The following is a 24,046-nucleotide window of genomic DNA, read 5'->3' as shown; positions in this document are numbered from 1 at the left end:
ATCTAAAGAAACATAAAAGTATCCATTAGAATGAGGTGAAAGCAAAATTTGGGGGTTTCAGTTATGATCTGTAGTTTAAAATAAATGAGAGAAAGTGGTAACATGCCATAAAAATGCTGAAGGTGGAAATTGAAAGTCTGATGATCACAGCTTTAGAATCGCCACTGGAATGAATGGCAAGTTTATAAATCTTAATATGTTATAAAATGGTGATCCATTATTTGGCTAAATGAATGAGAAAAATTGGCAGTTACTGTAGTTACCATTTTTGAGCTCACGCTCTGTTGATATTTTGATTACTGCTTAAAACGGGATTGAAGAAAAGTGACAGGGTGATAAAATATTAATTCTTTGTTTTTCCAGATCACTTTGACGAGTTGTACAAGGTGACTCTCCAGCAGAATCAAACCCAGTACATTATTCCAAAAGGTGAATATTTGCCCTATTTCAGCTTTGCTGAAATAGCCAAGAAAGGAACTGAGGGTGCTTATAGCGATAATCCAATTATACGTCATGCTTCTGTTGCCAACAAGTGGAAGACTATCCACCTGGTAATGCACAGTGGAATGAATGCAACTGTGATCTATTTTAATCTTACATTTCAAGATAAAAATGATGAAGAGTTTAAAATGCAGATAGCTGTTGAGGTTGATACCAGAGAGGAACCAAAATTGAACACAACTTCCACCCAGAAATCGGACACTTTCATTAAAATTACACCTTCAGTATCAGAAGCTGAAATGATTTTTGAGGATATTCCTGAAGAAGAACGTTTTCCAAGAGTCAGGAAACGTCCAAATAACACAAAGGAGAGTTTTCTTGAAGGCGTGGTAATGCCAGCAGTAAATGTGTCTTTCCTCCCTGAAGATGTTCGGTTGGCTCTGTGGAACCTGGATTTAAAGCTAGAAAATGGGGATATCACTCATAAAGGTTATAATCTATCAAAGGCTGCTCTTCTGAGATCTTTCCAAATGTTACCTACAATGACAAAAACAAAGAAGATGCCAGACATGGAAAGGAAAGGTATCTATGATGATGTAAAAGAACAAAAGAACCTTACCAGTTGGCACAAGCCTGATAAAGATTTAATCGGTGGCAAAAGAGAAGCTGTAACAAAAAAACATGAAGCAGTTCCTTCAAAGTCAGTAGCTACAAAGAGTACTGTTGTGACAATGAAGGTAAACAGGCAGTTTCCTTTAAAATCAATTTCTGAATCCATGCCTGTAATCCAGAACATGGGAAATAAAAATGGATCTCGAGAGAAAATACTGAATGCACTCATACCAAAAGAAACCCATAAGTCGAAAGATATTGGAAATGTGGAGACTGTGGAAGAGAAAAAAGAGGAAATGGAAATAAACAAGCCGCATGCCAACGTAGATACAGCAGGCAGCAAAGTGTTGCCAGGAAGGAAACTTCAATATTACACTGGAAGTGATCAAGGCTTTTTGCCATGGGAAAAAAATAAGTATTTCCAAGATCTTCTTGATGTGAGTATCCTAATGCATAACACAAAATATATCACTTCAGAAAATTTGTCATCTTTGCTTTATGCATAATTTAATGGAATACAATTAAGGTGAAAATCACAGTGAAACATTCTTTGCTTATGTGGCAAATTCTGAAAACCCCAGAGATATTTTTAAAATCTGTTTTACTTTTAGTTATTTTCACTGTTCATTTACGTTCTGCGCTTCTCCGTGGGTGATGAAAGAATTGTCCAAGTTCACTTTTTCTCTCTAGTTGGGTTTTAGTCAGTTTTGCAGTCTAGTTTTCTTGCACTGGCACAATGCAGTTGTTCAGGTTTACAGCACTGCAAAGGAAGGTTTAAATTAGTTCTCATGTAGATTTGTATATACATACAAAATTTTATTTTTTGTATAAATCCAATCTTTAAAAAATTCCATCTATATTTTTGGGTCTAAAAGGTAAGTTAAGTGTCTGTTTTATTATGCCAACAAAAACTTATAGGAACAGATCAAGTGAATACAGGAGGAAATCCTTCCCAGATGTCTAGCCCAAAAAATTTGTTCTGGGAATCTCTAGAATGGAAGAAGGTAGAACACACAGAGTCATTTGACAGAGGTTGCTCCTAATTGCTTTCAAGTACTAGAGGTGCTCCATTTAAAATGTAAGATATTTTAACTCTTTAAATTTAATCTTTGATTGAAGGTTCCTTCTACACAGAATCCATACTCCAGAGACATGATTTTGTTAATTGTACGTGCGTAGCCATCAAAGGGAATGCAATATTACATACACGTCCTGCAACAAATAATGGCTTTTCTATTAAAATTTAACAAATTAAATGAGGTTCCATATGTCATTTCCTGTTGGTGCATGAGAGTTTTAAGGAAGGTCACATTTCAGGCCTAAACTGTCACTGTAAAAAAAAGAGAACTCAACTGTTTGAGCAAAAACATTTGACACTTCTTACAGTTTTACAAATATAGAAAAGCGCTTAGTACTTCATTGGAATTATCAACATGCATGTGTGTTAGGATCTCTAATAATGTAACCCTGGGTTATGCCTATCATTTTGTTAGGAAGAAGAGGCATTAATTAAGGAAATGTCTTACTTTACTGATGGTAAACGAATTGGCAGGCAGTTGAAAGATACATTTGCTGATTCCCTCCGATATGTAAATAAACTTCTAAACAGCAAATTTGGATTTACATCTCGGAAAGTCCCTGCTCACATGCCTCATATGATTGACCGCATTGTTATGCAAGAACTACAAGATATGTGAGTATGCCTTTGTTTGAAATAAGGTGAAACTCCAGAGCTGTTGTAATTCTATCTTCTGTGTCTGCTCCCTTGAATTTATAGCTTTGTGTTGATGATTGACTGTCTATGGGTTAAAAGAAAAGGAGTACTTGTGGCACCTTAGAGACTAACAATTTATTGAGCATAAGCTTTTGTGAGCTGTAATAATGCTCAAATAAATTTGTTAGTCTCTAAGGTGCCACAAGTACTCCTTTTCTTTTTGCGAATAGAGACTAACACGGCTGCTACTCTGAAACCTGTCTATGGGTTGAGCCTGACTGCTCCTTAAACTTGTATTTTGCAGGGGGGAGAGAGAATTATTCCCTCATTAGGACAACAGTGTTAAAATAAGTAGTCTTTGGAGAACTTTTTGAACTTTAGATGAGGTACTTTTCTTCAGTAAGGAATGTTTCACTTTAAGGTGGCAAAGTAGTGAATTGATTTGTATTGTATCTGGACAGGTTTCCTGAGGAATTTGACAAGACCTCATTTCACAAAGTGAGACACTCGGAAGATATGCAGTTTGCTTTTTCATATTTCTATTACCTCATGAGTGCAGTTCAGCCACTGAATATTTCCCAGGTTTTTGATGAAGTTGATACAGATCAGTCAGGCATTTTGTCTGACAGAGAGATTCGCACATTGGCTACAAGAATTCATGAACTGCCCTTAAGTTTGCAGGTACATTTTCTTCAGAAACCATTTTTGTTGTTACTTTAGCTGTAAAATTCAATATGATCATTATCGCAAGAGAAAACAAACACTGCAACATAAGGCAATTCTTAAATCTTAAACATACAATGGAAGTTTAATATGTGCTACCTTTTTTTTTTTTTTAAATAACATTCAGGGAAACTATTACTAATGTTTTAGCTGTAGTAGAAGAGCAGTCTGTTTTCTTCTGAGTTCAGTAAGGCATTTGGTTTGAACATAATATAAAATAAAATGTTAAATGACTTAGTATTTGTTTATATTATGGTAGTGCCTAAAGGTCCTAACCAGGATTGTGGCCCCATTGTCCTAGGCTCAGTGCATATGCATAGTAAGAGCGAGTCCCTGCCCTGAAGAACTTGCAGCTAAACAGACAAGGCAGGTGGAGTGGTGAGAGAAAGGAAGTAGTGTAATAGTATATATTTCTAATAAGATAGCACCCTAAGACCCCATTGTGCTGGCCACTGTACAAACAAAAAAAGACAGTCTCTGCCCTGAAGGGCTTGAATTCTAAAGACACAAACAGACAATGTGTATTATCTCCACTGTACAGATAGGGAGCTGAGGCACAACGCAGGTAAGTGACTTGCCCCAAAGATGATGCAGGAAGTCAGTGACAGACCTAGAGCTAGAGTCAGAACTCCTGTGTTCCAGGCCAGTGCTTTAATGAGAAGACCATTTTTCCTCTCTCTCCAATTCTTCCCTCCTCTCCTCCCCATTGTTAAATAACTTAATAAGTTATTTCAAATTTTGAAATTTACATGAAATCATCAATAGTGCAATTTTATTGATGTTCAAATGGAAAGGGCAATTCCTTTGCTTTGGTTGTGCCTCTGTGGCCCTGATTCAGCCAAGTATTTAAGCATATGCTTGACCTTACATAGGTGAGCAGCTCCATTGACTTTAATGAGACTCGTACTTAATACCTTGCTGAATAATAGCCTATATGGGGTATATATTTGGGGTATAGCCTATATTTGATTTTGTGCAAAACTAGTCCAATACATTTTGTAGCTAATATTTTAAAGGTACTTTTAGACATTCTGAATACAGAAGGAATATAGTATAATTATAGAACCATGTTAGTGAGAAAATATGTAATGGATTTATTTCTTTCCTCCTTCTGGCAGGATTTGACAAGTCTGGAGCAAATGCTGATAAATTGCTCTAAAGCACTTCCTTCCAACATCACTCAGATTAATGTCATTCCTCCAACTCAGGAATCTTATTATGATCCCAATCTGGTAAGAAAATATTTAGCCTAAAAGATGTACATTTTGTCTCATTTCCTGAGCTTGTATCTACTGAATTGGTTGTTTTCCCTGCGCAATTTTAAGAATAATTCACAAAAAAATATAGCATGTATGCAGATTTCTTATGTTAGGTGTAAAACTGTTATAAACCACACTTCTAGTTGTTAAGGTCAAGAAATATTGTCCACAAAAGTAAAGAATGCAAATTTTCACATACGTGACATTTATAAGGTTGTCCTTTTTTTCAAAACTTGAAATGTAGTTCAGCATGTTGAACCAGAGAGGCAATATGCACTGTCCTCATTTATCTGAGGGTTTGGATGGCACTATGCAAGTCTTGATCTGGAATTTCTCCAATTTGGTGAAGAGATTAGCTCTGTGTGTACCTAGTCTTGAGATGCTTTCCTCATAATTCTGATACTTTTGAGTAACTCCAATTGACTTTTAATGTGGTTTAGGCTTCCAGTGCCTGAATCACTTTTGAAAATGGGACTTGGGGCATGTCTACTTGCTTTGCTGGTTAGGTGTACTAGTGTACTATAGTGGCAAAGTGCTCCTAGTGTGAATTCATCTTTTGCTGGTGTTTATTCCATACCCCTTAGTTAAATGAGGTATGCCAGTAAAATTGCAGTTTGCCCATATAAGCTGATCTATACTAGAGGCTTTTTTTGGCACAGCTATGTAGGACAGTGATCACACCTCTTCACACCCTTGACTGACATAATGATGCTGGCAGATGTTTTGTAGTGTAGATATGCCATTAGGTTATGAAGTCATTAGGTTGCTTTTGAAAAATGTACTCTAGTGCTTTGCTAAATTGGGGCCTTAAGGCTTTATAGGTTCAAACCAATACTTTGTGGTACATTGTACTCAGAAATGAACTTGTTAGGCAGAGAAAATCATGGAGCACAGAATAATTACTTCCAATGACAGTCCTTTAAAATACATGAATTTATGTACCAAGGGAACCAGGCTGTCCTAAAGGAGCTGGTTCTTGGCAGTTGTTTCTTCAGCAAGAATCGGAATACTGATCAACCGCATCAACCTGGTCTGATGAAATGTAAATGTATATTTGGGAATGCTCCAGATATTCAACACGTTGCAGTCCAGATTACCTCATTGTCTTTTGTGGTATTCACACCTTTGTGATCATCTGAGTGAAGTTTGCAAAACTATGCAATGGTTCAGTCTAGGTTTGTCAGTAAAGTGAAACTTTGAGGAGAGGCAATAAACTTTACTTGGGATAGAGTTAAAAGTAAGTCTGAATAGTTAGGAACAATTTTAAATTATTTTAATCTCTTTGGAGTGCTAATAAACTGTTACTAATCTAGGCACTAATCATGAGTACTAACATTATCATTTCTAAGTCCACTTCAAATAGTGACATAACAGTGTTTGTTTTTAGCACAGAGGCAGAATTTATTTTTACTTTTCTGGGTTGCAAGGGCTAAATTTGTAGGAATCAGTGTAGCACTGTAGAAAACTTCCCTTGGGAATAGAGATTTGGTTCCCAGAATTGTTGTTTCCACATAGTTCAGACTAGGAATAATAAGCTTAATACCCATCAGCTGTTCTTTAGCGCTTGCCTGTCCAATTTTACTAGTTGGCATTGACTGGCTTGCATCAGGAATGCCAAAATCAGCTGTCCAACCTGCTTCAACTAGTGAATATTGTATTAGAGATGGAATGCAGAAGCTAAATAGAAAGTTTTCAGAGTAGCAGCCGTGTTAGTCTGTATTCGCAAAAAGAAAAGGAGTACTTGTGGCACCTTAGAGACTAACCAATTTATTTGAGCATAAGCTTTCGTGAGCTACAGCTCACTTCATCGGATGCAACTGATGAAGTGAGCTGTAGCTCACGAAAGCTTATGCTCAGATAAATTGGTTAGTCTCTAAGGTGCCACAAGTACTCCTTTTCTTTTTGTAAATAGAAAGTATAACAAATACTAATATTAGAATGCACCAACGTCCCTTCTTTTTCTAACCAAACTGATTGTTTCTCATTTTCATCCTAGGAGCAAAGTTTTGTATAGTTCTCTGGAGATTGTAGAACTCTGTTCTTTTTATAATGCATTTCTTTCCAGGAGACTTTTAATAATATAGTTTATAGAGCAGTTATGCAAGGATGTTGTTTACCCCAGTTGTATTTTCTTACAGCCTCCAGTGACTAAAAATTTGGTAACCAACTGTAAACCTGTGACTGACAGAATTCGTAAGGCATACAAGGACAAAAACAAATATAGGTATGTTATATTATTTTTATTTTTTATAATTGTTTGTATAATATTTGTAAACACATAGTAATAAGATGAGAGGTGAAAATGCATAATTGATCATAGACTGCGCTGTACATGTTAAAATAAATTTAATCCAAAGCTTCCTATTAGTGGTACTTGAACAGAAATAAAAACAGAATTAATAACTACTTATTTTTTTCTGTTAGCTTTTTATTAAATTTTATTTCTTTATTTTTATACATACACAAATGAAACATAACAAATTATACATAAACTTCTAATAATGTGTTAACCATTTGCTACCTAACCTTCACCATACTGGAGACATTTAATTATATGTAAAAGGAATGTTTAAAATAACTAATTTATACTTGTATTACACAGTTTACAAACAGACAAAAATTGTTTATACAAATCCAATTAGTTTTAAATCTTATTTGGCCTTATCCTTATTTTATGTACAGAGAAATTGAAGAAGAAAATTTATTAGAATAATATAAAGAACCGAAGCAAACTTCAGAGGACGGGGAAAGAAAAGAAGAGGGAAGGAAGTGGGCAGAGGGGGAGACGGCTGGAGGGGGAGTCCGATGCATTTAATAGTATCATTCAGATACTTCCAGGAAAGCATCTGAGAATCTCTGAGAATTTTTCTTGGGTATTTCTGTTACAGCATTCAACTCTTTTCCTGGTGGCCAAGGCTCCAATCTTCAAACGTTGGTTGCTTTTTAGATTTCAGTTTTTGCAGCACTAGGCTTTTAGGAATTATTAATGCGATGCTGAGATAGCTACTTATGTTTTATGTTTCACCACCAAAAAGGATATGTTATTTTTTAATTTCAGTGATAATACACTTTTGGTAGCCTAAACATTTTTCATATTGCATGTATTTCAGAGAATGATCACTATTATTTCACCTCAATTCCTTTCCTTGGGCCAAATCCTGGCCCTAGTTTATGTAACTGTAAGGAGTACAATAGCTCCAGATGGCTATGTAAATTAACTGCATGCAGCACAGACTGATACTAAGGACTGCTGGCATAAAAGGGTGCAGGCATAAAAGAGTGCAGAAGGAATCTTCCTCTACTTTGCCTGTGGTATATGTTAATCTGCTTGAGAGGGGATCCCAGTCTCATATTTCCTCATTCTGCTGGGGAAAGGAAAGCTACTGTAGCCCTAGCTGCCTTGTGCATTTCTTGCAAGGAAATAGGTGTGTTGAGAATTGAGAATGGGATTCTTCTGTTGGATTAGAGAGGGGTCGTTGTTGTCCTGCCCTGTGTGTGCTGGGAATCTGTCTAAGCACTTGAGCTCAGAGCTCTGTCAGATCTAATAGCCAGGGAAAATGACTAGCCGCACAGCCTGTTTAGTTTCTTTGGTGGCCCTTCAGCCGGGATGGAACTCATGATCTCATTTCCACAATGCCACATATGCCAGATGGGCTCGACAATCAGACTCCTTTTCCAAGGTGGGAGAGCTGTTTGGAAGGCCACTGAAACTTGTCTCCCATTGCCTAAGTGGCTACAGAATCTAGCAGTACTGTAGAATCTAAAAGTTACGAACTGACCAGTCAACCCCACACCTCATTTGGAATTGGAAGTATGCAATCAGGCAGCAGCTGAGCCACACAAAAAACAAATACAATACAGTACTGTGTTAAATGTAAACTACTAAAAAATAAAGGGAAAGTTTAAAAAGAAGATTTGACAAGGTAAGGAAACTGTTTCTGTGCTTGTTTCATTTAAATTAAGATGCTTAAAAGCAGCATTTTTCTTAGCATAGTACAGCTGTATTAAGTAAATTTTCAGTTGTAAACTTTTGAAAGAACAACCATAACGTTTTGTTCAGAGGTATGAATATTTCACAGTTAAGAACAACCTCCATTCCCAAGGTGTTCATAATGCTGAGGTTCTACTGTATTATAGAACTGCTGAAGGCTTGGGTCACAGATGCTGCTTGGTCCAGGACTTGGCCATTTATTTATTTAATGACATCTCAAAGTGCCCTAAATGCTTGGCAGAGATCATAAACAAGCCACTGCCCCAAAGAGCTTACAGTCTGATTTTAGACATGGCACAACAGATGAGGTGACAAACACAATAGGGAGAGAATGAGGCAAGGAAAGATGAGGCACAATATAATTAATTATAGGTTTCAGAGTAGCAGCCGTGTTAGTCTGTATTCGCAAAAAGAAAAGGAGGACTTTTGGCACCTTAGAGACTAACAAATTTATTTGAGCATAAGCTTTCGTGAGCTACAGCTCACTTCATCGGATGCATTCAGGGGATAATACAGTGGGGAGATTTCACTTAAATTATGTTACTCAGTTTAAGGCTCATCTTGGTGGTTTTATTAATTTTTAATATAAGATACAGTGATTGTAATTGGCTTACTTGGTGTTGTGGACATTGTTAAAAGGAGGGATTTAAATGAGGAGGTGGTAGTGGCCTGGCCTGACAAAATAAGAAAAATGTTCCACACATATGGGGCAGCTTGAAAAAAGGAATGGCAACTTTTGTGGGACAGTTGAGCACGGCATCAAAGGCACTTTTAGCCTATAGATTTCTTTCCGAGACTTTACACTTCATACATCTACTGCTTTGTCAATATTTGTAATTTATTGCATTTAACTGTAAGGCCCACATCTCGCAAAGACTTATGCACCTTTGTCAAGTTAAACAGTTGTGTGAATCTTTTCAGGAATTGGTTGTAAGATTAGAGTTTTATCCTAATCCTAATTATAGTCCTCTCTAATTAAAATACTTCTTTTTTTTCCCTTCAGACTTTCAGAGTGGGGAGTGAAGGGGCAGGGGAGGGATTGAGAGAGATTGGTTTTAAGAATATGTGATACAAACATAATAAAGCATACTTTGTAAATAGTAGAGGCTTACATAGTTTACAGGAAGTCTCATTAACATTCTTCCTTTGAGACCACTAGTTAACCAATGTGAGTATGAGAATTCAGGTCTTAATTTTCCAACAGGTTAATAACAATTTTTTTTAAAATGTACAGAAAAGAGATTTTGTGTAAGAGCACCAGTTGTAGTGAGTTAGCTTCCTTGAGTAAATATGTTGAGAGATGAACCAAATTTTAAACAACTCTGGGCGGGGGGGAAGGACAATCAGGTGTAGAGCAGTGCAGCAATAAGACATTTAATTTGAAGAATGTCATGTTTGTAATGCCTGACTCATGCTGTTATGCTAATCTAAAAATTGTTTTAATAATACTAAGGTTTGAAATCATGGGAGAAGAAGAAATTGCTTTCAAAATGATCCGCACCAACGTTTCTCATGTAGTTGGCCAGCTAGATGATATAAGAAAAAATCCCAGGTACACATTAATTGTTTTCTATGATTTGAGATTGCTTTATTTTCCCTTGAGACAGCTTCAAACATCTCATTTTATAGGGTGCTTTTACTAATATTTATTAGGTGTAAGGCAATTGTGAGTAAAAATTACTTTTTAAACATCAGGTTGCAGTCTTAATCATAAATAAAAACTATTCTGTCACTAGCACTGCAACTTATTTTCACTCCATACTTTTTCTGCCACATAATTTTCATATTTGTAATGAACTAGAAGTGTTGAATATTCTAGAAAACATGATGAAAATTGTGAAGAACTTTCATGCGGTCATGCAGAATAACATGTGTTTCTGACTTTTTCATTAACCATTGCTAAATTTTTATATTTATAAAACCATTGGAAATTTGCAGAAAACTTCAGCAGCTGCTGCTGAGAGTTTAATCTTAAATAGGATTCTACAGATCACAAACATCATATCACAGGCTTTAAAGAATTGGCCACTTTGTGATCTGTTTTGTACATATAATATTTAAATGATATATGAAACATTGGAAGACACTGAATATTACAGTATGTAGGCATTTGTCTAAACATTTTTGAAAGATCCTTTGTTACCAAATCAGCATGCTGATTTACTTTGTATATAGTGTCAAATATTCTGCCCCACCTACCCACCATCTAAGGATATTTCTACACAGCCTGTGGCAGCAAGTCTCTGAGCCCTGGTTGACAGACTCAGGCTTGCACTATGGCAATACAAATAGCTATGTAGATGTTGCAGCTCTGGCTGGAGCTTGGACTCTGAAGCCTAGAGAGGAAGATGGGCTTCAAAGCCCAAACTCCAGCCGGAGCCGCAACGTCTACTCAGTTATTTGTAGCACCATAGCATGAGCCTTGTGAGCCCGTGCTCTGAGAGTCCCTGTTACGGGTTGCTGCTCGCTGTGTAGACATACCTTCAATTATAGTTAACTCTGCAAGGAGTGGAAAGAAAATAGAAATGTTGAATCTTAACCTAGAGTTCCCCCTTTGCTCTTACACTTCTGGAGTAACTTGCAGACAGCATTCTATATTAGAGTAGGATATGCGGAGTCAAAAGAATTGAGTTGTAGTCGCAGCTTGTCCACTGATTCAGTGTGGGAGCTTGGGCAACTCACTTAACTTCTCCTTGTCCTTCTTTCCTCAGGTGTAAAATGTGATACTTACCCAACTTTGTAAAGCCTTATCCAGTGCTTTTCATCTGATGACTTCAGAGTATTATTTTTTGCTTATTTACTGATCCATGTAAAAGGTTTTCACAAAGTGTTCCAAGCAAGGGAGAGCTTTGTGGTCTAGGCATCAGTTTTGGAATACCCAGAACTATTGGACCTGCCCTTTCAAATCCTGAAAGAATTGAACTAGTCCTTCCATCTTGTGAAGAAAATGAATAAAATTCCATTGTTTGCTGTCCGACAGTCTGTTGGACAAAACCTTGAAAACAGAGGTGCTTTCTGATCTTGTTGGATATTAAATATCCATTTGATTTACTTAATTCTACTAAGACAAAATCTCTCTTCTGCACGCTGTTGTGTAGAGCAATGTGTGCCAGTTGTCCTGGTTGCCACACAGATTCTAAGGTAATGGGCAGAATATAAAGATCTAGGTAGACTGTGTCCTTCACCCCAGAGAGAGTAGCATGGTGACAGTTAAGCTTTACGTAGGTAGCTGGTGAACCATTTTTAGATCTTTTGGAAGGCCAGGTGCTAAATACATGCAAAATATTATTTTCTCCGCTATTTGAAAGGACACATTATACTGTACAGCAGCTGACTGAGCCCATTTCTTCACAAAGGTTAGCAGTTACCAGGCATATGTTACCAGATATGATTTCTTTCTCTGGGGAAAAAGTAAGGCTCTTTTGTCTTGCAATATAAATAGGGCACAAAACCTTGCCCATATGTAGGAAAGGGCATTTTGCTGCCAAACACCACCTCAGAGTGGCCAAGGATACACAGCTGTCAGGCAGACTATATGCTGTTTCAGTTACAACAAATCGCACTACCTAGATCTCAATGTCTTTCTATTTGGACTCTATACAAGAGGCATTGTGGGGATCCTGGTTTATTGGTGATTTTCATATACATTCTAGAGACAAGGTGTGTGAGGTAATATCTTTTACTGGACCAACTTCTGTTGGTGAGCGAGATGAGATTTTGAGTTACACAGTTTACCAGTAAAAGTGTGGGAGTTTTTTCTGACTACCAAACCTTTAAGCTCAGCCTGGGGTCTGTAAGTCAAGTTATGTTCTGTCTGGCTTATGTGTCGTCATCACCAGTAAAGGTTATTCGGGCCAAATTTTGCCCTCAGTAAAACTTCTTTCCTTTGCTTCACATGAGAGCCTCTGAAAAATGCAATATAAATGGTTTAACTATTAGTATTGTGCTGCAGCACCTAATACAATACAAATCAATCTATCATTTATAATATTGAGAAAATAACATGAATTACAAGTGACCCATGAAACTATCTTGCTAGTGTTGTAATTTGGGGCTTCTGTTCTCTGCGATCTTTATAATCAACAGAGGGCTGTGAGATGACTCACTCTTAAACATCTGCTATTAATTCCATTAGAGGGCAGTGGTGCACATAGACGCATGGTACAGGACAGATGCAAATGTAATATGTTGTTAGGTACAACAGATATTGGGACTTCTTGCCACCCTACGTGCTCAGTGGATGAGGAAGGCCTTGACTCCTAACACCTGGAAAATTAATCAGATAATGCAAAGATAAGGAGTGCTGTTACCTGTATTCGAGTATATCTATATCCACCAAAAATACAGTTTGCAAATAGCTTTGTTATCATACTAAAAGAAATATCCTAACATTGACTCTTCATTTTTCTAGAAAATTTGTTTGCCTAAATGACAACATTGATCATAATCATAAGGATGCTCAGACAGTGAAGGCAGTGCTTCGGGATTTTTATGAATCAATGTTTCCCATACCGTCTCAGTTTGAGCTGCCAAGAGAATATCGGAACCGCTTCCTTCATATGCATGAGCTTCAGGAATGGTAAATTTTACAGATTCTCTTCCACATTCTGTGTGAGCTATTGTGTTGTATCAGCATCTAACTCAATGTATAGAGCAGCTGCTGAGGGGTGAGTGCTGGACAGGCTCTGCAGCTGCCTCCCCAGGGCCTTCCACATTGCTGCTCTCCCCCGAATTTCCCCCTCCGCAGGCCTCACATGTGACCCTTTAGCACATTCTGACAACCCAGTGTTGAAAAACACTTGGTTTAGAGCATGATGAAATGCTGTTAGAAATCCAGTTTTAGCTACAATTGAGTTTAAACCATGTTTAAACACAGCGGCCTTACATTTGAAACTATATACTGTGGAGTGGGCCCAAGAGCTGTTCCAGCATGCTACTAAAACAGTTCACTGGAACCGAAAAGAGTTGTTATGATAAATATGTGCAGACCTTATGATGTACCTTACAAATAACCATTTTGCTTTTTAAACCAAGTTATACAGGGGTAAATTGTTACAAAATAGTGCATATTTTTTTCTCTTTATCTGGATATTTTTATTCAATGGAATGTTAGGAACTTTATGATATGTCAGTGCAAAGGTACAAACATTAATATATAAAACTCTGTTTCCATTTTTGTACAGGAGAGCATACCGAGACAAGCTAAAATTTTGGACTCATTGTGTGTTAGTGACATTGATTGTGTTTACGGTCATCTCATTTTTTGCTGAACAGGTAAAAGTTACAATTTCATCCAAATACACAACTTTAGTAGTATACAGTGTCGTCTCTATAAAATGAATTAATTTTTTTAGGGGTTTTGAGCAATAGCTGAAGTACTGTTTCGTGGCATATAAAACACATGTAGTAAAGAAGTTTTGGAACAATAAAGGAAGGAAGACACCTTAACCAAAGTTTTCAGAAGTGATTCGTGAATATGGGGTGCCTCATTTTTCAGGTGACTTACTTGCGAGTCCTTAAAGGATCCTGACTTTCAAAGGGTGGGTGCTGAGCACCTTTTGAAAATCGGGTCCATTTAGGGTGTGTCAGTTCGGGTCCTCAAAATCACCAGTCACTTTTGAAAATCCTAGCCTGTAAATATTTCTATCAATCAAAAGCAAAGTAAGATAACACTAGGAAAAACTGATTAAATACTGATCAGCTGGTCCAGACAGTATCCAACTTAGGGCAGAAAGCATCTGATCCAAAGCCCACTGAAGAAGTCATTAGAAAGACTCCTGTTGACTTCAGTGGACTTTGGACTAGGTCCCAAAAGAAAATGTCTCCAGTTTGCCAAACCCTTAGGCATGAGAATTATTTTATGCACATGGGTAGTCCCTTTGAACTCAAACATAGTCAGTGGAACTAATCACATATTTTTGTTTGCATGATCAGGGCCTTAGATAACAAACTTATCACTGAAAATTATGTTTGCCTGTTATGTTTCCTGTTGATAAACCTTATTTCTATTGTAGTGTTTGTATTTGATGGAAAAAAATAAATGAACCATGCTGTTGTCCAATTTCTTTTCCTGTGTATCTGTTCTATGCTGCTATGTTAATCTTGTTCACTCTTTCCATGATCTGATGAGGAGTGTGTGATTTTTGAAAACTTGCCCATTATATTTTTATTTAGTCCTATTAAAAAAAAAAGTCACCTACAGCTCTTGTGTGTGCTGCCCCTCCCCAACTCTCCCAGTTTGCAGCTTTTTTAGCTAATGGAAACTCCTGCTGTATAAAAACTTGGCTTCGAAGGTATAATTAATTTAGTGAAAGGACTAAAGCTCTAAATTTTATATTTAAGTACAGACAGATTTGTGGTAATCCTCTTGTAATTAATTGTGCCCAGTTATTTTATTAAGCTAGTTAAAATATGCACTTTCAGATTTAGTATATTTATAAGTCTTGGAAATAATCACTCACTATTGTTCCAGTGTTCTTGACCCAGACATTGACAAATCTAATAGAGACACCTAAGCCTAATAGAAGAGAGTTTGAGTAATTGCTCCCTTCCTCTTGTGTAGTGAAAAAATTGAGGGTATAGTCTTTTATACTTGATTGCTATGAAATGGTCAAGGTTTTATGGGGTTTGTGGGAAGAAAATTTGATGACCTGTTCCCCTTTGATGCTTGGGAGAACTAAATATTAATTATTTTTTTAACTTTTCAGCTAATTGCACTTAAACGAAAGCTTTTTCCGAGGAGGAGGGTCCAAAAGGAAGTCGGTCCTGAGCGAATCAAGGTGTAGAAGAGCTTTGCTTCGAAATCAGTCTACCTCAAGATGTAATAAGCATTTAAAATTGTTACTGGAGAAGTGTCTTTATGATGTAACATTTAGCTAGTTTGACATGAAGAAAAAAAGTCAAATATCCATAATTTATAGCCTTCATGGCGCTGCGTGTAACACCCAAGCTCCTGAAGTTATGAGACGGGGGGAAGTTAGAAGGAGTGGGCATTGGCAGTTCTCAACTGGTTTTACTCTATAAGCATTAGCTCACGGATATGTTATCCTTTTTATAAAAAGGGTTACTGAAATGAACCTAACTGCATTTAAAGCAGTGGACTTTGCCAACTAAGTAAAATGTTGGAAAGTTTAACTGTTCAGGATTAACTAGAAAGATATCCCTGACCTTGCATTCCAAAGCATTTTGCAGATTGCTGAATTAATCAATACATTGTGTTGATGCTGCTTTTCCAGTTTTAGAAGTAAAACAGAGGATAATTGCTTAATTTCCCAATTAGATATAGTCTACATTTAATGACATTTACATTGTTTAAATATAGCAACAATGCAACCTCAAATTGGTGGTCTCTAATGAGGAATTGGATGATACATATCCTAATGATATCATCAAGAATCAAACTACTATTATTTTAAAGATTTTATTTCTCACCTAATTCATTAAATTGCCAGGAATACTGTGGTATTGTTTGTAGGCCTAATTACAAAAAGAGAGCTACAGTCAAGTAAAAGTGACTAGGATGTTATTATTTTACAAGCATTGTAAATATACGAGCAAAAGTGCCTCACCATATGAATGAGTAATATATTGTTTTAATGTTGCATTGTATTAGAGCGATGTTTCATTTCTGAATTTGGTAATTATATTCTCATATGAAGCATTAATGTTTTAAAATTTGGACAAGCACGGGCAATCCTGTCATACTTTCAGACCAGTGTCAGGATAGCAAGATTTTTAAGGGGGAGACAATACTGAGACACTTTTTTCAAGCAGATATTTTTGACAGAGTACTTGCAATCATAGTTATTAACAGTAGTCTTCTAAAATCACTTCACTAATTATTTTGTAATTGGAGTATGAAGTATACAATACATTGTGTGCTGTAAGATATTCAGTTTGTTTTAAAAGTAACTAAAGTCTTGTGATAAACAATGAAGTTATTTTGGTTAATTCTGTTTTTGCTCTAGAGGAAAAGAAAATACATCCAATTTAGTAAATTACTCGCACCTATTATTCCCGTAGACTTTGCTTGTCATTAGAAATATTCAAAGGTAACTCTAATTTGTTTTCATATTATCCAGGGTATATGCCGATTGTTAAACCAAATAGAATCTAATTTTTAAACATTTTAAAATATAAGCATTTGTATTTTTCTTTTTAGAATTTCATACTAGAAGATCTCAGATGTATTTAATATGCTGTGACATACTAAAGTAAACACACAGCATATAAAATGAGCAGTTTGTATCTGCCCTACTTTCAGTTGTCAAAGTCTTCTATTTTGGCAGAAGTGTCAAGGATGGTAGAATACTTCAACAAATGAAATTACAGGAAAGCCAGGATGAAATAAAGTTATATTTTTAAAACTTTTTATTTCAAAAAGACACTCACTATCAAGTAGATTAAGTCCAAAATTTGATCTACCTTAAAATTGTTTTAGTATTCTGCACTGTATTTTTTTTTTTTAAAGTACTTGAGTACAAGAAATGATTTAAAGAAAAATAACTACAGGGCCAGTTTTTCAAAACTTTTGGCTAAGTTACATGTGCAAATCATGAATTTCCATATACAGATGGCATGTCAGTGCATGGATGTCCATTCATTTCTGTAGTTTAAGCAAACACTTTTGAAAACTAGGTTCATATTATTTTGTTTTATTGCACCAATAGCCAGCCAGCCAGCAGACAGAGCATAAATTAACTGACAAAATTTATTTCCAGATCTGTGTCAATGTCTGTGACAGTGATATCAAAAAGAAGGAAAGGAAGCAGAGGTGAAAAAAACTGGGTGTAGGAGGAAAATATTACCCCAATATTTCATAAATTGGAAAGGACAAAACTAGTGAAGTAAAATATTTCTAATCTTCTATGAGGTTAAAGAGCAGAGAGTAGAAATCAAATGATAAATAAAAAGTTCTTGACAATATGTTTTATCTTTTTGCTCACTTTTTAGAATTTTTTACGTAATTGTAATGTAGTTAGATAAAATAATTGGGAGAGGTGAAAACTTCATTGAGATCATATTCAGATGATGAAGCATATAGATTCATTACATGATTTGAGAGAAATAAAATCTTAAATTACTTTCTGTAATTTTCTGTTCAATATGGTTGTTACAAGCAATATGATTGATCTGAGCCATATGATGATCGCCACTTCATAAATCAGGATATCAGAAATATGCTACCACTATAATGTCTGCCAGCAGCTGACAGCTTACTCATATCATTTTTGCCCCAAAGGTCATATCTTGTCATCTTATTTAAAAAACATTTACTTTTGAAGTGACCTGTTTCAAATACAATAGATCTTAAAATCAAAGGAAAATTTTATGCTGAAATTAGCATGTGAAACAATATTAAAGTCCAGAGAGAAAGGACTTTCAAAACTTTGCTACACTTAAAGCTTTCGATCCTCTTAATTGCATCACTGTCTTCAGCAGTAAAATTAGTGAATATCACCTGTTGAGGATTACTTTTACTGTAACAAAAAAGATGATCTCTAGCATTTGGTCCATAAGTAGTAAAATGCATGTCATAACCTTCTAGCTGAGGGGTTTTTTGGCTGTCGTCCATAACTTTGTCAGCAAGGAGTCACTTGAGGCAAAAAATAAATCTTCAGATATGAGACGTCAAACAATTTGACCATGAACATTAATGTAACATTTGCTAGTATAAAGCTAAAAAATGACTATACAATAGGCTATTAAGGCCTCAGTCCAGCAAGGAGCTCTGTGTGGGTGAACCCTTGCATCCGCACAAATGTTCTCACAGAACTAGGATAGATACCATTTCAATATACTGAGATAGACTGTCTTTGAGAGTGCCTTTGGAACAGAGCAAGTAAATTATTAGTAAAATTGAAAAATTATCTATAAATAAATCACATTTTAAAAATATTGTTTACATTTAAAATATTTTGGTGTCAGCTCTTTTCCTTATTCACCCTTAGCAAAGTATTAATACATTTAACATTTTATTACCTAGTGTCTCAAAGGGCCTGTTTCTAGGGCCTGTTTCAAAGCCCAGTAAGTTACTGGAAGTCTTTGAATTGTCTTGTGAGCTTTGGATCAGGCTCTAAGGCCCTGATTCAGCAAGATATTTGAGCACAGGAATAATCATATTGAAGTCACAGGGACGGCTCATATGGTAGGCAGGTGTTTAAGTACCTTCCTAAATTGCGTCCTGTGTGTTTCCATTAGAAACCACATTTAAGGAAGTGAGATGTTAAATAAAGTATTAAATAAGGAAGAAATATTAAATAGGTTCAGGTAGATTTTCAAATACCTTTGTAAAATCATTGTTAAATTGATTATTCTGGTTTTGAATCAGTTTGAAAACTATAGAAATATCACTTTACAGATATCTTTTTTCCTAAGTGTTAATCCAAAAATGTGTTTTTTGCAAAGAATGCTGCTGACACTTGAGCTCTAGAAACAAGATAATCTCATTTTCTTCTTTCTTTCATGGGTTTTTAAATATTTAACATAGTCATTGTTTTAGAACCGTTAACTTGAAGATCCTGTCAGGCTTTCTAAAATATAATGTCCTTATTAGCTGTAACACCTAGTAGGACCCTAAAAGGAACTAAATTTGTGCAAGAGCACTCTCTTATTTCATGTCACCAGTAAAAAGAGTGACACTGGAACCAGGAAAATTCTTATTATTTAGTACAGGGGTGGCCAACCTGAGCCTGAGAAGGAGCCAGAATTTACCAGTGTACATTGCCAGAGAGCCACAGTAATACGTCAGCAGCCTCCCATCATCTTCCCCCCCAGCTCCCAGTGCCTCCTGCCCACCAGCAGGCCCCCTGATCAGCGCCTCCCCACACCTCCTGATCAGCTGTTTTGTGGCATGCAGGAGGCTGGGGTGCGGGGGAGAGGAGTGAGGGCATGGCAGGCTCAGGGAGGGGGTGGGAAGGGGTGGAGTGGGGGCAGGGCCTGTGGCAGAGCCAGGGGTTGAGCAGTGAGCACCCCCCAGCACATTGGAAAGTTGGCGCTTGTAGCTCTAGCCCTGGAGTTGGTGCCTATACAAGGAGCCGCATGTGGTTTTGGAGCCACAGGTTGGCCACCCCTGATTTAGTAAATTGCAGAGCGTGTTAGAGGATGTGAACCTGTCTTGAAGAATGCATGGACAACTGAAAGGACTGAATCTTCAGGATTTTATACACTGTGAACTTGATGGGCATACCTATTGCACAGAATACTCTGCAGTACCTATTCCAAAATAACTCCCAGTGTAGACAAGGTCTTAATCTTCCAAAGAATATACATCTGTAAAAGAAAAAAATGTGAGCAGCGTTTTTGGACTTAGAGAAACTTGTGCTATGCAGCGTCCTCCACAAATGTCTCTTTTTTGACAGTTCCCTTTGTAAAAATTACATCATCCTTCTTCCTGTTATTTTTACTGTGATTTCCAACTTCTCAGTTGTCTGAATAACTAAAATCCCATTTTTGCACTTGGTTGATCTTCAACTACTTACATCACATACTTATTTTTATTCATTTCTAATTCAAGCTATTACAAAATCAATTATGCATGGTTGCATTGTACAATAAAACATTTCTGGATGTTGATTAGTGTCTACTAGTGTATCGTCTTGTTCTGTATTTGCTTGGTGTGTCTTTTCTAGACCTTCAAGGAAAGGAGTCTATCTTTTCTATTAATTTACATTTACCGTATACATTATATTTACTACTTCTGAAATTCAGCCACCTCTTAGATTGATGGTGGCAAACATCCATTGCCCAGCACAATGTACAGCAGTGGCAGAAGGCAAGTATTGGTCAGAACTTTGTCGAACACAGAAAGCAGAAACACCCCATGGAGGATAATGAAGGTGGGTTTGGTCCCTGTGTGTGAAATGTATATGGATACATGAAGGTGGGTTTGGTCCCTGTGTGTGAAATGTATGTGGATACATGAGAGGGTGGGTGAATACGTATGAGTGGAGAAGTGGATGCATAGGTGCCTGGAGATGAGAGCTTGTGGTGAGTGAAAGGGTCTGTGGTGTTGGGGTGGGTGGATGTGAATCAGACAGGATTTGGGGGCTATTCAGTCCCTTTACCCAGGTTCTTTGAGTGAGTCAATGTGCTGGAGCACACAGGGCACAGGTGGGGGGTGAAGCACCAGGATTTTGCCTTTTGGGGGAAGAGGGAGGAGTGACTGGCTATGGGAGACACAACTATATTGTGAAAGCTGCCCTAAGCACTAAAGTGAGCGTGGCCCAGTGGGGGTTGAGGGAGACCAGGTTTCTGTGCTAGGGCAGGGAAGGCACTTACTGTTGTTTTTGTCCTGCTCCAATTGGTTTAGAGCTGATGACTGTGGAGGTGTGTGGTAAAAGAGGGAGGGGTTCAGTACTGCTTATCTGGGTGATGGTGGGGGGAGAGAAGCTGGGCTTTGAGGTGTGTGGTGGGGATTGAGAAACTGGACTGTGGGGGATCAGGGTGGATGTGGGGGGATGGACAGGCTAGGATCTGAAGGGGTCGGCGGATGGGGATGGAGAGGTTGGGCTCTGAGGGGATTAAGGTGGATGTGGGGGCGATGGAGAGACTGGGCTATAGGGATCATGGGGGATGGACAGGCTGGGCTCTGAGTGGATCAGGGTGGATGTGGAGGGAGGGTGGAGAGGCTGGGCTGTGGGGGATCTGAGTGTGGGGCAGATGGATGAGACTGGGCTGTGATGGGATCAGGGTGGATGTGGGTGGCAGGATCGGGGGGGTTGGACAGGCTGGGATGTGGGGGGAGCAGGGTGGATGTGGAGGGTGTGTGGAGAGGCTGGGCTGTAAGGGGAGCAGGGTGGCTGTGGGTGGAGAGGCTGGGCTGTGGGGGGAGCAGGGTGGATGTGGGGGGTGTGTGGAGAGGCTGGGCTGTGGGGGGAGCAGGGTGGATGTGGGGGGTGTGTGGAGAGGCCGGGCTGTGGGGGGAGCAGGGTGGATGTGGGGGGTAGTGGTGGAGAGGCTGGGCTGTGGCGGGAGCAGGGCGGAGGGATGAGGCTAGGCTGTGAGGGGCTCTGGCGGGGGGCGCGCTGGGGCTCAGAAGTTTCCCCTCCCGCAGGGGGCGAGCCCGGCTTTTCTCGCGGGGGCTCCTCTCCCTGGCGGCGGCGGCGGCGGCGGGGGTGGGGCTCGCTCGGGCGCAGCCGCGCGCGGCCTCGGGCTGACTCTGTGCAGCCCGGGCGCGTTGGGACGGGAGGGGGCGGCGGTGGCTGCTTTGGGTCCGTGCGGTGAGGGGCGCCGGGGAGACGCGGTCTCGGGGCCGGAGCCCCCCGGACGAAGCCGCTGAGCGGGCTGGCGAGGAGCAGGTGCCCCCCCCCCCCGAACCATTTCTCTCTCCCGGCTTCCTCCTTTGCCCCTCAGGAGCCGCCCACCCGCCGACCGCCCCCGGCTGGGGCTGCTGCTGCTGCGGGCGGGGCCCCGCCAGGCGCTGGGTGCGGCGCTGAGGTGGAAGTGGGCGACTCCCTCGGGGCGGCGGGAATCTCACACGCGGGCTTGCAAGTCTGCTCTGGGCGGAGAGAGAAATATTCACAAGAAATAAAGACCCAACTCCCCCCCCCCCACCTTTTGGGGGGAACGTGAGACTGAGGTGCCTGGATCAGTGACTGTGTCACGGGGGGGCGGCAGGGCTGTATAAGGGGAGCGGGGTCGCTTTAGCTCAGGGATAGTCGATTATTTTTTGTCAAGGTCCAGATTTCTCATCAAGGCAAAGTCAAGATCCGCACGCCCGAGAAAATAAAATAATAATGATAATAAGTAGACAAAAAGATTTTGAGGTCTGTTCAAAAGCATATGGTGGTCCGTATTCGGCCGCTGTGTGGTTGTGAACAACCACTGCTTTAGCTGGAGGGAGTGAGACGTTCCTGCCCCACAGAGGGGCCTTGAGCACAAAGCATTACATATTAGGTGTATGAGTAACAGCCGTGTTAGTCTGTATTCGTAAAAAGAAAAAAGAAAAGGAGTACTTGTGGCACCTTAGAGACTAACCAGTTTATTTGAGCATGAGCTTTCGTGAGCTACGGCTCACTTCATCGGATGCATAGCATATCGTGGAAACTGCAGAAGACATTATATACACACAGAGACCATGAAACAAAACTTCCTCCCACCCCACTCTCCTGCTGGTAACAGCTTATCTAAAGTGATCTTCAAGTAGGGCCATTTCCAGCACAAATGGGGGAGGGGGGGTGAGAAAACCTGGATTTGTGCTGGAAATGGCCCTACTTGAAGATCACTTTAGATAAGCTGTTACCAGCAGGAGAGTGGGGTGGGAGGAAGTTTTGTTTCATGGTCTCTGTGTGTATATAATGTCTTCTGCAGTTTCCACGATATGCTATGCATCCGATGAAGTGAGCCGTAGCTCACGAAAGCTCATGCTCAAATAAACTGGTTAGTCTCTAAGGTGCCACAAGTACTCCTTTTCTTTTTTCATATTAGGTGTATGAAGCAATTAAAAAAATGTATGGTGATTAATGGCATGATTAAAAGAATTAATTGCACTGTTAATAATAGAATACCATTTAATTAAATATTTTGGATGTTTTCTACATTTTCAAATATATTAGTTTCAAATACAACACGGAATACAAAGTGTACAGTGCTCACTTTATATTTATTTTTGATTACAAAATATTTGCACTGTAAAAAACAAAAGAAATAGTATATTTCAGTTCACTTATAGAAAGTACTGTAGTGCAATCCATTTATAATGACAGTTGAACTTACAAATGTAGAATTATGTACAAAATGTAACCGCATTCAAAAATAAAAAAATGTAAAACTTTAGGCCCTACAAGTCCAGTCAGTCCTACTTCTGCCAATCACTCAGACAAACAAGTTTGGTTACAATTTGCAGGAGATAACGTTGCCCGCTTCTTGTTTACAGTGTCAACTGAAAGTGAGAACAGGCATTCGCAGGGCACTGTTGTGGCCAGCGCTGCAAGATATTTGTACCAGATGTGCTAAAGATTCATATGTCCCTTCATGCTTCAACTACCATTCCAGAGGACATGCGTCCATGCTGATGACGGGTTCTGCTTGATAACAGTTCAAAGCAGGGTGGACTGACGCATGTTCATTTTCATCATCTGAGCCAGTTGCCACCAGCAGAAGGTTGATTTTCTTTTTTGGTGATTTGGGTTCTGTAGTTTCCGCATCGGAGTGTTGATCTTTTAAGACACTTGAAAGTATTCTTCACACCTTGTCCCTCTCAGATTTTGGAAGGCACTTCAGATTCTTAAACCTTGGGTCAAGTGCTGTATCTGTCCTTAGAAATCTCACATTAGTACCTTTTTTGTGTTTTGTCAAATCTGCTGT

The 24,046-nt window shown here is 38.8% G+C and overlaps 1 protein-coding gene across 2 annotated transcripts in view; it reads left to right on the top strand.

The window, feature by feature from the left end:
• Window positions 1–17,303, top strand: part of GNPTAB (N-acetylglucosamine-1-phosphate transferase subunits alpha and beta) — a 65,640-nt gene extending 48,337 nt beyond the window's left edge. For both annotated transcript variants that reach the window (XM_074940538.1, XM_074940530.1), the window contains exons 13-21: window positions 364–1,490; window positions 2,547–2,746; window positions 3,229–3,448; window positions 4,609–4,722; window positions 6,888–6,973; window positions 10,194–10,292; window positions 13,152–13,319; window positions 13,924–14,014; window positions 15,448–17,303. In XM_074940538.1, coding sequence (XP_074796639.1) covers window positions 364–1,490; window positions 2,547–2,746; window positions 3,229–3,448; window positions 4,609–4,722; window positions 6,888–6,973; window positions 10,194–10,292; window positions 13,152–13,319; window positions 13,924–14,014; window positions 15,448–15,525 — 2,183 coding nt within the window. In that variant the 3' untranslated portion in view covers window positions 15,526–17,303. The remainder of the gene's footprint in view (window positions 1–363; window positions 1,491–2,546; window positions 2,747–3,228; window positions 3,449–4,608; window positions 4,723–6,887; window positions 6,974–10,193; window positions 10,293–13,151; window positions 13,320–13,923; window positions 14,015–15,447) is intronic.
• Window positions 17,304–24,046: the final 6,743 nt, after the last annotated feature.

This window comes from Natator depressus, chromosome 1 (assembly GCF_965152275.1).
Source record: "Natator depressus isolate rNatDep1 chromosome 1, rNatDep2.hap1, whole genome shotgun sequence".
Lineage (NCBI taxonomy): Eukaryota > Metazoa > Chordata > Testudines > Cheloniidae > Natator > Natator depressus.
The sequence above is the reverse complement of the archived record's forward strand: the minus strand, read 5'-3'. Positions and strand labels throughout refer to the sequence as shown.